The sequence below is a fragment of the Carcharodon carcharias genome (genome assembly GCF_017639515.1).
Source record: "Carcharodon carcharias isolate sCarCar2 chromosome 27 unlocalized genomic scaffold, sCarCar2.pri SUPER_27_unloc_17, whole genome shotgun sequence".
NCBI classification, from domain to species: domain Eukaryota; kingdom Metazoa; phylum Chordata; class Chondrichthyes; order Lamniformes; family Lamnidae; genus Carcharodon; species Carcharodon carcharias.
The window spans coordinates 24,674-37,242 of NW_024470632.1; the positions used below are offsets into that span (position 1 = coordinate 24,674).

The following is a 12,569-nucleotide window of genomic DNA, read 5'->3' on the forward strand; positions in this document are numbered from 1 at the left end:
AGAGTGGTGAATCTATGGAATTCATGGCCACAGAAGGTGGTGGAGGCCGGGTCACTGAGTGTATTTAAGAGCGAGAAAGATAGGTTCTCGATTGGTAAGGGGGTCAAAGGTTACGGGGAGAAGGCGGGAGAATGGGGGGGGTTGAGAAATTTATCAGCCGTGATTGAATGGGGGAGCAGACTGGATGGGCCAAATGGCCTCATTTCTGCTCCTATGGTCTTATGGACTTTGGGACTCTGTCTCAGAAGGTGGTGGAGGTTGGGGGGATGCGGTGGATGGGGGGTGGGTGGGGGGGGTGGGGGGGGGCGGTGTCATTGAATATTTTTTAAGACAAGGGAACCGAGGGTTATCGGGATCAGATGGGAACGAGGAGCTCGAAGCACAAACGGATCAGCCATGATCTGATTGACCAGCGGAGCCGTCTCGATGGGGACTCCTGCTCCTGTTTTGTATGTTCGTATGATCCCAGCCACTCCAGTCTTTCCGCGTCGTTGAAGTCCCTTCTCCCAGTAAAACCTGCGCACCGCCCGCCAAAAGCCTTGGTGTCTCGGCGTGGTGCCCGGAATTGGCCCCGCCCCCCCCCACCCCCCTGGCGGAGGGGCCTCGCCAGTGACCTTTCAGACGGTGCAGCGGTGACCCCCCCCCCCCACCCCCACCTTTTTACAGACCACCCCGCGCTCTCTCCACAGACAGAACTGCATCCTGGCGGACGAGATGGGCCTCGGTAAAACCATTCAGTCCATCACCTTCCTGGAGGAGGTCTACTCGGCCGACATCCACGGCCCTTTCCTGGTCATCGCCCCCCTCTCCACCATCACCAACTGGGAGCGGGAGTTCAACACGTGGACCGACATGAACGCCATCGTATACCACGGCAGCCTGGCCAGCCGGCAAATGATCCAGCAGTACGAGATGTACTTCAGAGACTCGAAGGTAAGCCGGGAGCCTGGACTGGTTGGGGGGGGGGGGTGGGGGGTTGTAAGTTGCGTCAGACCCTGGGTGTTGGGCTGCGTCTGTGGGCGCGTGTAGGCGTACGTTGTTTCATTCTTTCGAGGGACGTGGGTGTCGCCAGCTAGGCCAGCATTTATTACCCACATTGTGGGGGTACGCGCCTGTCTGTGGGTGGGGGTGCGCGCCCCTGTCTGCGGCTGGGTGTGTCTCTCTCTCTCTCTCTCTCTCTCACTTAGATGTGTGTGTCTGCCTGTGTGTGGGTGTCGCTCTCTCTCTCTCACTTAGATGTGTGTGTCTGCCTATGTGTGGGTGTGTCTCTCTCTCTCGCTTAGATGTGTGTGTCTGCCTGTGTGTAGGTGTGTCTCTCTCTCTCTCTCACTTAGATGTGTGTGTCTGCCTGTGTGTGGGTGTCTCTCTCTCTCACTTAGATGTGTGTGTCTGCCTGTGTGTTGGTGTGTCTGTCTCTCTCTCTCTCTCTCTCTCACTGAGATGTGTGTGTCTGCCTGTGTGTGGATGTGTCTGTCTGTCTCTCTCTCTCTCTCTCTCTCTCTCTCTCACTGAGACGTGTGTGTCTGCCTGTGTGTGGGTGTGTCTGTCTCTCTCACTGAGACGTGTGTGTCTGCCTGTGTGTGGGTGTGTCTGTCTCTCTCTCTCTCTCTCTCTCTCTCTCTCACTGAGACCTGTGTCTCTCTCTCTCACACTTAGATATGGGTGTGTGTGTCTCTCTCTCTCACTGAGACGTGTGTGTCTGCCTGTGTGTAGGTGTGTCTGTCTCTCTCTCTCTCACTGAGACCTGTGTCTCTCTCTCTCTCACTTAGATATGGGTGTGTGTGTCTCTCTCTCTCACTGAGACGTGTGTGTCTGCCTGTGTGTGGGTGTGTCTGTCTCTCTCTCTCTCACTGAGACCTGTGTCTCTCTCTCTCTCACTTAGATATGGGTGTGTGTGTCTCTCTCTCTCACTGAGACGTGTGTGTCTGCCTGTGTGTGGGTGTGTCTGTCTCTCTCTCTCTCACTGAGACCTGTGTCTCTCTCTCTCTCACTTAGATATGGGTGTGTGTGTCTCTCTCTCTCACTGAGACGTGTGTGTCTGCCTGTGTGTGGGTGTGTCTGTCTGTCTCTCTCTCTCTCTCACTGAGACGTGTGTGTCTCTCTCTCTCACACTTAGAGATGGGTGTGTGTGTCTCTCTCTCTCTCACTTAGACGTGTGTGTCTGCCTGTGTGTGTGGGTGTCTCTCTCTCTCTCTCTCACTTAGACGTGTGTGTCTGCCTGTGTGTGGGTGTGTCTGTCTCTCTCTCTCTCTCTGTCACTTAGACGTGTGTGTCTGCCTGTGTGTGTGGGTGTCTCTCTCTCTCTCTTTCTCTCTCTAACTTAGACGTGTGTGTCTGCCTGTGTGTGGGTGTGTCTCTCTCTCTCTCTCTCTCTCTCTCTCTCTCACTGAGACTTGTGTGTCATGTTCTGTCTTCCTCCCTACCCTCCCAGGGTCACTTCATTCCGGGGGCCTACCGATTCGATGCCCTGATCACCACCTTTGAGATGATCCTGTCGGACTGCCCGGAGCTGCGTGAGATCCAGTGGCGCTGCGTGATCATTGATGAAGCTCACCGGCTCAAGAACAGGAACTGCAAGCTGCTGGAGGGACTCAAGCTCATGGACCTGGTACGGAGCCGCAGATCCTCGGGGAGGGGGGGGGTTGGGTGGGGGATGCGAGGGGACTGGATGCCGGTGAGAACCGGGCACTATTTTGCGAGCTGAGGCTACTGCTTTCTTCGTCAGCCTGTCCCCAGGGTTTCCAAGAACGGGTGAGGGGGGTAGAGTTACCCCCCCCACCGGAAAGGCCTGTTTGCAGATGGGGGTCAGTGACCCACCTCTGGACGATTGTCTGAAAGAAAAAATATGAACAGCCACACTGAGCGTCCTGGAGCCAATGTTTTATCACTCAACGTCACAACATTACCAGGCCATCCTGTCGTTCTTGCGTTACTGTCTGTGGGAGCTTGCTGTGCCCAAACTCCCTGCCGCCTTCGCTACGCGTACATTGACGCTTCAGAAGTTGGCTGCAGAAGGCTTCGGGGAGGCTGCGAGGTTGTGAAAGGTGCCGCCAGTCCGCGTGCTCTTCCCTTCCCTATCGCGTGTATACCTACGCTCGCTCGCTCTCTCTCGGGGGCGCACTGACCCTTTTTTTACTCTCTCTACTGTTTTTGTGTCTCTTGGTCCCCTGCATCTTAAGTCGTCTCTCTCTCTCTCTCTCTCACCTTCTGCAGGAACACAAGGTCCTGCTGACCGGGACGCCGCTGCAGAACACGGTGGAGGAGCTGTTCAGCTTGTTAAACTTCCTGGAGCCCGCACAGTTCCCCCTGGAGTCTGCATTCCTACAGGAGTTTGGAGATCTGAAGACCGAGGAGCAGGTACGTACGTACGTACGTGAGAGCAGCAGGGAGGCTGCAGTCGGTGGGAGTCCGCTCGCGGGTCGATCCAATGCCTGGCGCTTGGCTAAGGGTCCCAATCCTCTCCCCCGCGCCCTGCTTGTTCCACCCCTCCCCAAACCCGGCGCAGGCGCACTCTCTCTCTCTCTCTCTCTCACACCCGTTCTCTCTCTCTCTCTCTCTCTCTGGCACTCTCACGCGCTCTCTCTCTCGCGCGCGTTCTCTCCCTCGCGTGCGTTCTCTCTCTCTCCCTCGCGTGCGTTCTCTCTCTCTCCCTCGCGCGCGTTCTCTCTCTCTCTCCCTCGCGCGCGTTCTCTCTCCCTCGCGCGCGTTCTCTCTCTCTCCCTCGCGCGCGTTCTCTCTCTCTCCCTCGCGCGCGTTCTCTCTCTCTCCCTCGCGCGCGTTCTCTCTCTCTCCCTCGCGCGCGTTCTCTCTCTCTCCCTCGCGCGCGTTCTCTCTCTCTCCCTCGCGCGCGTTCTCTCTCTCTCCCTCGCGCGCGTTCTCTCTCTCTCCCTCGCGCGCGTTCTCTGTCCCTCGCGCGCGTTCTCTGTCTCTCGCGCGCGTTCTCTGTCTCTCGCGCGCGTTCTCTGTCTCTCGCGCGCGTTCTCTGTCTCTCGCGCGCGTTCTCTGTCTCTCGCGCGCGTTCTCTGTCTCTCGCGCGCGTTCTCTGTCTCTCGCGCGCGTTCTCTGTCTCTCGCGCGCGTTCTCTGTCTCTCGCGCGCGTTCTCTGTCTCTCGCGCGCGTTCTCTGTCTCTCGCGCGCGTTCTCTGTCTCTCGCGCGGGTTCTCTGTCTCTCGCGCGGGTTCTCTCTCTCCCTCTCTCTCTCTCGCCCGTGTTCTCTCTCTCTCTCTCTCGCCCGTGTTCTCTCTCTCTCTCTCTCGTCCGTGTTCTCTCTCTCTCTCGTCCGTGTTCTCTCTCTCTCTCGCCCGTGTTCTCTCTCTCTCGCCCGTGTTCTCTCTCTCTCGCCCGTGTTCTCTCTCTCTCGCCCGTATTCTCTCTCTCTCTCCCTTGCGCGTTTTCTCTCTCTCCCTCGCGCGTTCTCTCTCTCTCTCCCGCGCGTTCTCTCTCTCCCGCGCGTTCTCTCTCTCTCCCGCGCGTTCTCTCTCTCTCCCTCGCGCATTCTCTCTCTCTCCCTCGCGCGTTCCCTCTCTCTCCCTCGCGCGTTCCCTCTCTCTCCCTCGCGCGTTCCCTCTCTCTCCCTCACGTGTTCCCTCTCTCTCCCTCGCGCGTTCCCTCTCTCTCCCTCGCGCGTTCCCTCTCTCTCCCTCGCGCGTTCCCTCTCTCTCCCTCGCGCGTTCCCTCTCTCTCCCTCGCGCGTTCCCTCTCTCTCCCTCGCGCGTTCTCTCTCCCTCCCTCGCGCGTTCTCTCTCCCTCCCTCGCGCGTTCTCTCTCTCTCCCTCGCGCGTTCTCTCTCTCTCCCTCGCGCGTTCTCTCTCTCTCCCTCGCGCGTTCTCTCTCTCTCCCTCGCGCGTTCTCTCTCTCTCCCTCGCGCGTTCTCTCTCTCTCCCTCGCGCGTTCTCTCTCTCTCCCTCGCGCGTTCTCTCTCTCTCCCTCGCGCGTTCTCTCTCTCTCCCTCGCGCGTTCTCTCTCTCTCCCTCGCGCGTTCTCTCTCTCTCCCTCGCGCGTTCTCTCTCTCTCCCTCGCGCGTTCTCTCTCTCTCCCTCGCGCGTTCTCTCTCTCTCCCTCGCGCGTTCTCTCTCTCTCCCTCGCGCGTTCTCTCTCTCTCCCTCGCGCGTTCTCTCTCTCTCCCTCGCGCGTTCTCTCTCCCTCTCTCGCGCGTTCTCTCTCCCTCTCTCGCGCGTTCTCTCTCCCTCTCTCGCGCGTTCTCTCTCCCTCTCTCGCGCGTTCTCTCTCCCTCTCTCGCGCGTTCTCTCTCCCTCTCTCGCGTTCTCTCTCTCGCGCGTTCTCTCTCTCGCGCGTTCTCTCTCTCGCGCGCGTTCTCTCTCTCGCGCGTTCTCTCTCTCTCGCGCGTTCTCTCTCTCTCGCGCGTTCTCTCTCTCTCGCGCGTTCTCTCTCTCTCGCGCGTTCTCTCTCTCTCGCGCGTTCTCTCTCTCTCGCGCGTTCTCTCTCTCTCGCGCGTTCTCTCTCTCTCGCGCGTTCTCTCTCTCTCGCGCGTTCTCTCTCTCTCGCGCGTTCTCTCTCTCTCGCGCGTTCTCTCTCTCTCACGCGTTCTCTCTCTCTCGCGCGTTCTCTCTCTCTCGCGCGTTCTCTCTCTCTCGCGCGTTCTCTCTCTCTCGCGCGTTCTCTCTCTCTCGCGCGTGTTCGAGATCTCTCTCTCGCGCGTGTTCGAGATCTCTCTCTCGCCCGTGTTCGAGATCTCTCTCTCGCCCGTGTTCGAGATCTCTCTCTCGCCCGTGTTCGAGATCTCTCTCTCGCCCGTGTTCGAGATCTCTCTCTCGCCCGTGTTCGAGATCTCTCTCTCGCCCGTGTTCGAGATCTCTCTCTCGCCCGTGTTCGAGATCTCTCTCTCGCCCGTGTTCGAGATCTCTCTCTCGCCCGTGTTCTCTCCCTCTCTCTCGCCCGTGTTCTCTCCCTCTCTCTCGCCCGTGTTCTCTCCCTCTCTCTCTCGCCCGTGTTCTCTCCCTCTCTCTCTCGCCCGTGTTCCCTCTCTCTCGCGTTCTCTCTGTCTCGCGCGTTCTCTCTGTCTCGCGCGTTCTCTCTGTCTCGCGCGTTCTCTCTGTCTCGCGCGTTCTCACTGTCTCGCGCGTTCTCTCTGTCTCGCGCGTTCTCTCTGTCTCGCGCGTTCTCTCTGTCTCGCGCGTTCTCTCTGTCTCGCGCGTTCTCTCTGTCTCGCGCGTTCTCTCTGTCTCGCGCGTTCTCTCTGTCTCGCGCGTTCTCTCTGTCTCGCGCGTTCTCTCTGTCTCGCGCGTTCTCTCTGTCTCGCGCGTTCTCTCTGTCTCGCGCGTTCTCTCTGTCTCGCGCGTTCTCTCTCTCTCGCGCGTTCTCTCTCTCTCGCGCGTTCTCTCTCTCTCGCGCGTTCTCTCCCCCTCTCTCTCGCGTTCTCTCCCTCTCTCTCTCGCGTTCTCTCCCTCTCTCTCTCGCCCGTGTTCTCTCTCTCTCGCCCGTGTTCTCTCTCTCTCGCCCGTGTTCTCTCTCTCTCGCCCGTGTTCTCTCTCTCTCGCCCGTGTTCTCTCTCTCTCGCCCGTGTTCTCTCTCTCTCGCCCGTGTTCTCTCTCTCTCGCCCGTGTTCTCTCTCTCTCGCCCGTGTTCTCTCTCTCTCGCCCGTGTTCTCTCTCTCTCGCCCGTGTTCTCTCTCTCTCGCCCGTGTTCTCTCTCTCTCGCCCGTGTTCTCTCTCTCTCGCCCGTGTTCTCTCTCTCTCGCCCGTGTTCTCTCTCTCTCGCCCGTGTTCTCTCTCTCTCGCCCGTGTTCTCTCTCTCTCGCCCGTGTTCTCTCTCGTGCGTTCTCTCTCTCTCTGTCTCTCGCCCGTGTCCTCTCTCTCTCTCCCTCTCTCTCACCCATGTTCTCTCTCTCTCTCTCTCTCTCTCGCCCGTGTTCTCTCTCGCCCGTTTTCTCTCTCTCTCTCGCCCGTGTTCTCTCTCTCTCTCTCGCCCGTGTTCTCTCTCTCTCTCTCTCTCGCCCGTGTTGTCTCTCTCTCTCTCTCGCCCGTGTTCTCTCTCTCTCTCTCTCTCTCTCGCCCGTGTTCTCTCTCTCTCTCTCTCTCTCGCCCGTGTTCTCTCTCTCTCTCTCTCTCTCTCGCCCGTGTTCTCTTTCTCTCTCTCCCTCTCGCCCGTGTTCTCTCTCTCTCTCGCCCGTGTTCTCTCTCTCTCTCTCTCTCTCGCCCGTGTTCTCTCTCTCTCTCTCTCTCTCTCTCGCCCGTGTTCTCTCTCTCTCTCGCCCGTGTTCTCTCTCTCTCTCGCCCGTGTTCTCTCTCTCTCTCGCCCGTGTTCTCTCTCTCTCTCGCCCGTGTTCTCTCTCTCTCTCGCCCGTGTTCTCTCTCTCTCTCGCCCGTGTTCTCTCTCTCTCTCGCCCGTGTTCTCTCTCTCTCTCGCCCGTGTTCTCTCTCTCTCTCGCCCGTGTTCTCTCTCTCTCTCTCTCTCGCCCGTGTTCTCTCTCTCTCTCTCTCGCCCGTGTTCTCTCTCTCTCTCTCTCGCCCGTGTTCTCTCTCTCTCTCTCGCTCATGTTCTCTCTCTCTCTCTCTCTCTCTCTCGCCCGTGTTCTCTCTCTCTCTCTCTCTCACCCGTGTTCTCTCTCTCTCTCTCGCCCGTATTCTCTCTCTCTCTCTCTCTCGCCCGTATTCTCTCTCTCTCTCTCTCTCGCCCGTGTTCTCTTTCTCTCTCGCCCGTGTTCTCTTTCTCTCTCTCTCTCTCGCCCGTGTTCTCTTTCTCTCTCTCTCTCTCGCCCGTGTTCTCTCTCTCTCTCTCTCGCCCGTGTTCTCTCTCTCTCTCTCTCGCCCGTGTTCTCTCTCTCTCTCTCTCTCGCCCGTGTTCTCTCTCTCTCTCTCTCTCTCTCTCTCGCCCGTGTTCTCTCTCTCTCTCTCGCCCGTGTTCTCTCTCTCTCTCTCGCCCGTGTTCTCTCTCTCTCTCTCGCCCGTGTTCTCTCTCTGTCTCTCGCCCGTGTTCACTCTCTCTCTCTCGCCCGTGTTCACTCTCTCTCTCTCGCCCGTGTTCACTCTCTGTCTCTCGCCCGTGTTCACTCTCTCTCTCTCGCCCGTGTTCACTCTCTCTCTCTCGCCCGTGTTCACTCTCTCTCTCTCGCCCGTGTTCTCTCTCTCGCCCGTGTTCTCTCTCTCTCTCTCTCTCACCCGTGTTCTCTCTCTCTCTCTCTCTCGCCCGTGTTCTCTCTCTCTCTCTCTCGCCCGTGTTCTCTCTCTCTCTCGCCCGTGTTCTCGCTCATGCCCGTGTTCTCTCTCTCTCCCGTGTTCTCTCTCTCCCTCTCGCCCGCCCGTGTTCTCTCTCTCCCTCTCGCCCGCCCGTGTTCTCTCTCTCCCTCTCGCCCGCCCGTGTTCTCTCTCTCCCTCTCGCCCGCCCGTGTTCTCTCTCTCCCTCTCGCCCGCCCGTGTTCTCTCTCTCCCTCTCGCCCGCCCGTGTTCTCTCTCTCCCTCTCGCCCGCCCGTGTTCTCTCTCTCCCTCTCGCCCGCCCGTGTTCTCTCTCTCCCTCTCGCCCGCCCGTGTTCTCTCTCTCCCTCTCGCCCGCCCGTGTTCTCTCTCTCCCTCTCGCCCGCCCGTGTTCTCTCTCTCCCTCTCGCCCGCCCGTGTTCTCTCTCTCCCTCTCGCCCGCCCGTGTTCTCTCTCTCCCTCTCGCCCGCCCGTGTTCTCTCTCTCCCTCTCGCCCGCCCGTGTTCTCTCTCTCCCTCTCGCCCGCCCGTGTTCTCTCTCTCCCTCTCGCCCGCCCGTGTTCTCTCTCTCCCTCTCGCCCGCCCGTGTTCTCGGTCTCCCGCCCGCCCGTGTTCTCGGTCTCCCGCCCGCCCGTCTTCTCGGTCTCCCTCCCGCCCGCCCGCCCGTCTTCTCGGTCTCCCTCCCGCCCGCCCGCCCGTCTTCTCGGTCTCCCTCCCGCCCGCCCGCCCGTCTTCTCGGTCTCCCTCCCGCCCGCCCGCCCGTCTTCTCGGTCTCCCTCCCGCCCGCCCGCCCGTCTTCTCGGTCTCCCTCCCGCCCGCCCGCCCGTCTTCTCGGTCTCCCTCCCGCCCGCCCGCCCGTCTTCTCGGTCTCCCTCCCGCCCGCCCGCCCGTCTTCTCGGTCTCCCTCCCGCCCGCCCGCCCGTCTTCTCGGTCTCCCTCCCGCCCGCCCGCCCGTCTTCTCGGTCTCCCTCCCGCCCGCCCGCCCGTCTTCTCGGTCTCCCTCCCGCCCGCCCGCCCGTCTTCTCGGTCTCCCTCCCGCCCGCCCGCCCGTCTTCTCGGTCTCCCTCCCGCCCGCCCGCCCGTCTTCTCGGTCTCCCTCCCGCCCGCCCGCCCGTCTTCTCGGTCTCCCTCCCGCCCCGCCCGCCCGTCTTCTCGGTCTCCCTCCCGCCCGCCCGCCCGTCTTCTCGGTCTCCCTCCCGCCCGCCCGCCCGTCTTCTCGGTCTCCCTCCCGCCCGCCCGCCCGTCTTCTCGGTCTCCCTCCCGCCCGCCCGCCCGTCTTCTCGGTCTCCCTCCCGCCCGCCCGCCCGTCTTCTCGGTCTCCCTCCCGCCCGCCCGCCCGTCTTCTCGGTCTCCCTCCCGCCCGCCCGCCCGTCTTCTCGGTCTCCCTCCCGCCCGCCCGCCCGCCCGTCTTCTCGGTCTCCCTCCCGCCCGCCCGCCCGCCCGTCTTCTCGGTCTCCCTCCCGCCCGCCCGCCCGTCTTCTCGGTCTCCCTCCCGCCCGCCCGCCCGTCTTCTCGGTCTCCCTCCCGCCCGCCCGCCCGTCTTCTCGGTCTCCCTCCCGCCCGCCCGCCCGTCTTCTCGGTCTCCCTCCCGCCCGCCCGCCCGTCTTCTCGGTCTCCCTCCCGCCCGCCCGCCCGTCTTCTCGGTCTCCCTCCCGCCCGCCCGCCCGTCTTCTCGGTCTCCCTCCCGCCCGCCCGCCCGTCTTCTCGGTCTCCCTCCCGCCCGCCCGCCCGTCTTCTCGGTCTCCCTCCCGCCCGCCCGCCCGTCTTCTCGGTCTCCCTCCCGCCCGCCCGCCCGTCTTCTCGGTCTCCCTCCCGCCCGCCCGCCCGTCTTCTCGGTCTCCCTCCCGCCCGCCCGCCCGTCTTCTCGGTCTCCCGCCCATGTTCTCGATCTCCCGCCCGCCCGCCCGTGTTCTCGATCTCCCGCCCGCCCGCCCGTGTTCTCGATCTCCCGCCCGCCCGCCCGTGTTCTCGATCTCCCTCCCGCCCGCCCGTGTTCTCGATCTCCCGCCCGCCCGCCCGTGTTCTCGATCTCCCTCCCGCCCGCCCGTGTTCTCGATCTCCCTCCCGCCCGCCCGTGTTCTCGATCTCCCTCCCGCCCGCCCGTGTTCTCGATCTCCCTCCCGCCCGCCCGTGTTCTCGATCTCCCTCCCGCCCGCCCGTGTTCTCGATCTCCCTCCCGCCCGCCCGTGTTCTCGATCTCCCTCCCGCCCGCCCGTGTTCTCGATCTCCCTCCCGCCCGCCCGTGTTCTCGATCTCCCTCCCGCCCGCCCGTGTTCTCGATCTCCCTCCCGCCCGCCCGTGTTCTCGATCTCCCTCCCGTGTTCTCGATCTCCCGCCCGCCCGCCCGTGTTCTCGATCGCCCGCCCGTGTTCTCGATCGCCCGCCCGTGTTCTCGATCGCCCGCCCGTGTTCTCGATCGCCCGCCCGTGTTCTCGATCGCCCGCCCGTGTTCTCGATCGCCCACCCGTGTTCTCGATCGCCCGCCCGTGTTCTCGATCGCCCGCCCGTGTTCTCGATCGCCCGCCCGTGTTCTCGATCGCCCGCCCGTGTTCTCGATCTCCCGCCCGTGTTCTCGATCTCCCTCCCGCCCGCCCGTGTTCTCGATCTCCCTCCCGCCCGCCCGTGTTCTCGATCTCCCTCCCGCCCGCCCGTGTTCTCGATCTCCCTCCCGCCCGCCCGTGTTCTCGATCTCCCTCCCGCCCGTGTTCTCGATCTCCCTCCCGCCCGCCCGTGTTCTCGATCTCCCTCCCGCCCGCCCGTGTTCTCGATCTCCCTCCCGCCCGCCCGTGTTCTCGATCTCCCTCCCGCCCGCCCGTGTTCTCGATCTCCCTCCCGCCCGCCCGTGTTCTCGATCTCCCTCCCGCCCGCCCGTGTTCTCGATCTCCCTCCCGCCCGCCCGTGTTCTCGATCTCCCTCCCGCCCGCCCGTGTTCTCGATCTCCCTCCCGCCCGCCCGTGTTCTCGATCTCCCTCCCGCCCGCCCGTGTTCTCGATCTCCCTCCCGCCCGCCCGTGTTCTCGATCTCCCTCCCGCCCGCCCGTGTTCTCGATCTCCCTCCCGCCCGCCCGTGTTCTCGATCTCCCTCCCGCCCGCCCGTGTTCTCGATCTCCCTCCCGCCCGCCCGTGTTCTCGATCTCCCTCCCGCCCGCCCGTGTTCTCGATCTCCCTCCCGCCCGCCCGTGTTCTCGATCTCCCTCCCGCCCGCCCGTGTTCTCGATCTCCCTCCCCGCCCGCCCGTGTTCTCGATCTCCCGCTCGCCCGCCCGTGTTCTCGATCTCCCGCTCGCCCGCCCGTGTTCTCGATCTCCCGCTCGCCCGCCCGTGTTCTCGATCTCCCGCTCGCCCGCCCGTGTTCTCGATCTCCCGCTCGCCCGCCCGTGTTCTCGATCTCCCGCTCGCCCGCCCGTGTTCTCGATCTCCCGCCCGCCCGCCCGTGTTCTCGATCTCCCGCTCGCCCGCCCGTGTTCTCGATCTCCCGCCCGCCCGCCCGTCTTCTCGGTCTCCCTCCCGCCCGCCCGCCCGTCTTCTCGGTCTCCCTCCCGCCCGCCCGCCCGTCTTCTCGGTCTCCCTCCCGCCCGCCCGCCCGTCTTCTCGGTCTCCCGCCCATGTTCTCGATCTCCCGCCCGCCCGCCCGTGTTCTCGATCTCCCGCCCGCCCGCCCGTGTTCTCGATCTCCCGCCCGCCCGCCCGTGTTCTCGATCTCCCTCCCGCCCGCCCGTGTTCTCGATCTCCCGCCCGCCCGCCCGTGTTCTCGATCTCCCTCCCGCCCGCCCGTGTTCTCGATCTCCCTCCCGCCCGCCCGTGTTCTCGATCTCCCTCCCGCCCGCCCGTGTTCTCGATCTCCCTCCCGCCCGCCCGTGTTCTCGATCTCCCTCCCGCCCGCCCGTGTTCTCGATCTCCCTCCCGCCCGCCCGTGTTCTCGATCTCCCTCCCGCCCGCCCGTGTTCTCGATCTCCCTCCCGCCCGCCCGTGTTCTCGATCTCCCTCCCGCCCGCCCGTGTTCTCGATCTCCCGCCCGCCCGCCCGTGTTCTCGATCTCCCTCCCGTGTTCTCGATCTCCCGCCCGCCCGCCCGTGTTCTCGATCGCCCGCCCGTGTTCTCGATCGCCCGCCCGTGTTCTCGATCGCCCGCCCGTGTTCTCGATCGCCCGCCCGTGTTCTCGATCGCCCGCCCGTGTTCTCGATCGCCCGCCCGTGTTCTCGATCGCCCGCCCGTGTTCTCGATCGCCCGCCCGTGTTCTCGATCGCCCGCCCGTGTTCTCGATCGCCCGCCCGTGTTCTCGATCGCCCGCCCGTGTTCTCGATCTCCCTCCCGCCCGCCCGTGTTCTCGATCTCCCTCCCGCCCGCCCGTGTTCTCGATCTCCCTCCCGCCCGCCCGTGTTCTCGATCTCCCTCCCGCCCGCCCGTGTTCTCGATCTCCC

At 63.7% G+C, this 12,569-nt stretch overlaps 1 protein-coding gene across 1 annotated transcript in view; it reads left to right on the forward strand.

The window, feature by feature from the left end:
- Positions 1–12,569, forward strand: part of LOC121273819 (chromodomain-helicase-DNA-binding protein 7-like) — a gene marked incomplete at its 5' end in the record, with an annotated part of 105,800 nt that overhangs the window by 20,501 nt on the left and 72,730 nt on the right. Inside the window, 3 exons of the mRNA XM_041180970.1 lie at positions 690–933; positions 2,432–2,608; positions 3,214–3,357. Of these exons, the coding sequence (XP_041036904.1) occupies positions 690–933; positions 2,432–2,608; positions 3,214–3,357 (565 nt within the window). The remainder of the gene's footprint in view (positions 1–689; positions 934–2,431; positions 2,609–3,213; positions 3,358–12,569) is intronic.